Raw genomic sequence first — 2,340 nt, forward strand, 5'->3', positions numbered from 1 at the left:
CAGAGGGAACCCTCGGAGCATCTGGAGAAGCATAAATCAGTAATAAAAATGAATATAAACTCCAAATTGTAATCTCTATGTATCTTAATTCTCTTCCACCCAGGCCTCCACCTGCTGGTTCTTACTTGCATTACACGTTCCACTCATTCACACACTAACTTGACAGGACTGGTTTTCCTTACTAATATCATATTTCAACTTAAGTTAAAATTAAATCTTATGTGTGATAAGCTGTATAGTAACCTAGGGCAAAAGTTGGACACTTGTGGCACAGTGGAGTAAACGTTCAAGGAACGAGCGCAGTAATGCTCGTGTTCTTTAAGAATTAGTCTCCTTTATAGAGATTTTTGATTCACCAGCTACAGGTCACTGTCCCTCTACTATCACACCAGTGGGGATCATTGACACAGAGGGGAGCTTTGGAACATAGAGGAGGAGAATTAGTAATATGAATTGAATATAAAATAATGACAAAGCCTGGTTTTGTGAATTACTGATGCTTTGAAAGTCCTTAACAGCAGGGCAAATCAATGAAAAACCCAAACTACAGAAGAAAGCAGATATGATCAGCAAAGCAAGCCTAAAATGCTGAAAGTCATCACCCAGATGTTGCTTTTCAAAAGAGCTGTTTCACTCACATTTCACATTAATAGAGATGTATTCAGATGTTCTCCTCCCCAGCTTGTTCTCTATCATACAGTAATACTCTCCAGAGTCAGAGGACTGGATGGACCTGAAGACAAGCTGTGGTTCTTTACTGGGAGGATGAAGGTCTGGATTTCCATTCTCTTTGTACCAGGTATAAGTAGGTGCTGGGATAGCATTAGTGCTACAGATGAGAGCCACCGGACTCCCCTCCACTATCACACCAGAGGGACTCACTAACACTGATGGAAGATTTAGAATATCTGTAGGAAGAAATAAGAACATAAATCAACTTTAGTATGAAAATGTGTCTGACCCTAAAAGTGGGTGAACAGTCAGAAATGTGCAAATCCTATCATTTCATTAAACAGCTTGCTGTTTCATTCACATTTCACATTGATTTTTGTATTTAATTCAATGTCTTCCCTGATTTTGTCATATTAAATTTAATTAATTTAATTAAGTTTTACATTTTGTTAGTTACACTGTGTAGTAAACTCACACACTGAAGGAGAGGGGAAATCCTCATGTCCTTTAACAGCACAGGAATAGTTGCCGGTGTCATTAACAGAGACTCTCTGAGAAGAGGTTTCTTCATCCATTTTCTGTCCATTAATGTACCAGACATATGAAGCAGTATCCGGTACAAAACACCTGCTGTAACACTTCACCTCCAACCGAGCTGATGATCTTTCCACCTGCACCTGGAGTTCTGGGTCTGATATGCCAAGAACCGAAATGTAAAACTATACCATCAAAGTAAACAGAGGCGAGCAGACAGGTCTTTCCTATATGCCAATTGTAATCAAATGTTTCAATGAAAATGTTACCTGTGACAGACAACTTGACTCCAGGTAAACCAGTATAACCATTATTTTCTGTTTCGAATCTGAACTTATATATAACTGAGTCACTCTCTCTCAGATCTCTGATTCTTAGAGTGTGGTGGCAATCATGGCCATTATATTCCAAACGACTTGTGTAGTTTAAATCTGTTAACAGATCCGTAGGTTGATCATTAGGCCCTTTGGTAAACCACATTTTTTTCACAACTTTCTCGATTCTGGATGGGTATTTGTAGGTGCAGCTTATGTCCACTGTTGATCCTTTTAAGGCACAGATCTCAGTAGAGGTGTAAGTCACTCCCCAGTCATTCTGACCCTGTACCACTGTAACACAGAGCACATCAGTCAAATTCACAACAAAAGAGGAAAGACAGCAAAATCTATGGAGGTTCTTCAACATGGTAATCTGCAGGAAATAGATTTCAGATTTTTACTTTTTAAAATAAATTCTATTAAAATCTATTTGCATCTAGTATGTAGGGGAAACTACGGTGGAAAAGGCTGTATCTAGAGGCAGTATTTGGTTTATTGTGTTATGTGGTGTTGTTTGTTGTTCTAGGCTACAGTAGAGACACTTAAACCTGGCGGACTCTGTAGAAAAGGACCAACTCCAGCTGTTGAAAATAATTACGCATTCCAACGAAAACATAGGGATTCTTATTTTTAGTGATTATACACCGATGAAAACATGCCTGTGAATATTACATTTAATTTCTGCCAGTATGTCACAATTCAATTCAATTCAATTCAATTTTATTTTATTTGTATAGCGCCAATTCATAACAGAAGTTATCTCAGGACACTTTTCAAATAGAGCAGGTCTAGACCGAACTCCTTATAACATTTACAG

General features: G+C 38.2%; 1 protein-coding gene across 1 annotated transcript in view; it reads right to left on the reverse strand.

Annotated features, from left to right (window-relative positions):
• The window catches only part of LOC118326991 (myelin-associated glycoprotein-like), a 7,381-nt gene extending 5,491 nt beyond the window's left edge, over positions 1 to 1,890 (reverse strand). Inside the window, exons 1-3 of the mRNA XM_035660156.1 lie at positions 1,699 to 1,890; positions 1,148 to 1,250; positions 639 to 908 (exon numbers count right to left, since the gene is read on the reverse strand). Of these exons, the coding sequence (XP_035516049.1) occupies positions 639 to 908; positions 1,148 to 1,250; positions 1,699 to 1,890 (565 nt within the window). The remainder of the gene's footprint in view (positions 1 to 638; positions 909 to 1,147; positions 1,251 to 1,698) is intronic.
• Positions 1,891 to 2,340: the final 450 nt, after the last annotated feature.

This window comes from Morone saxatilis, unplaced genomic scaffold (assembly GCF_004916995.1).
Source record: "Morone saxatilis isolate NCDOM2014 unplaced genomic scaffold, NCSU_SB_2.0 Contig17, whole genome shotgun sequence".
Lineage (NCBI taxonomy): Eukaryota > Metazoa > Chordata > Actinopteri > Moronidae > Morone > Morone saxatilis.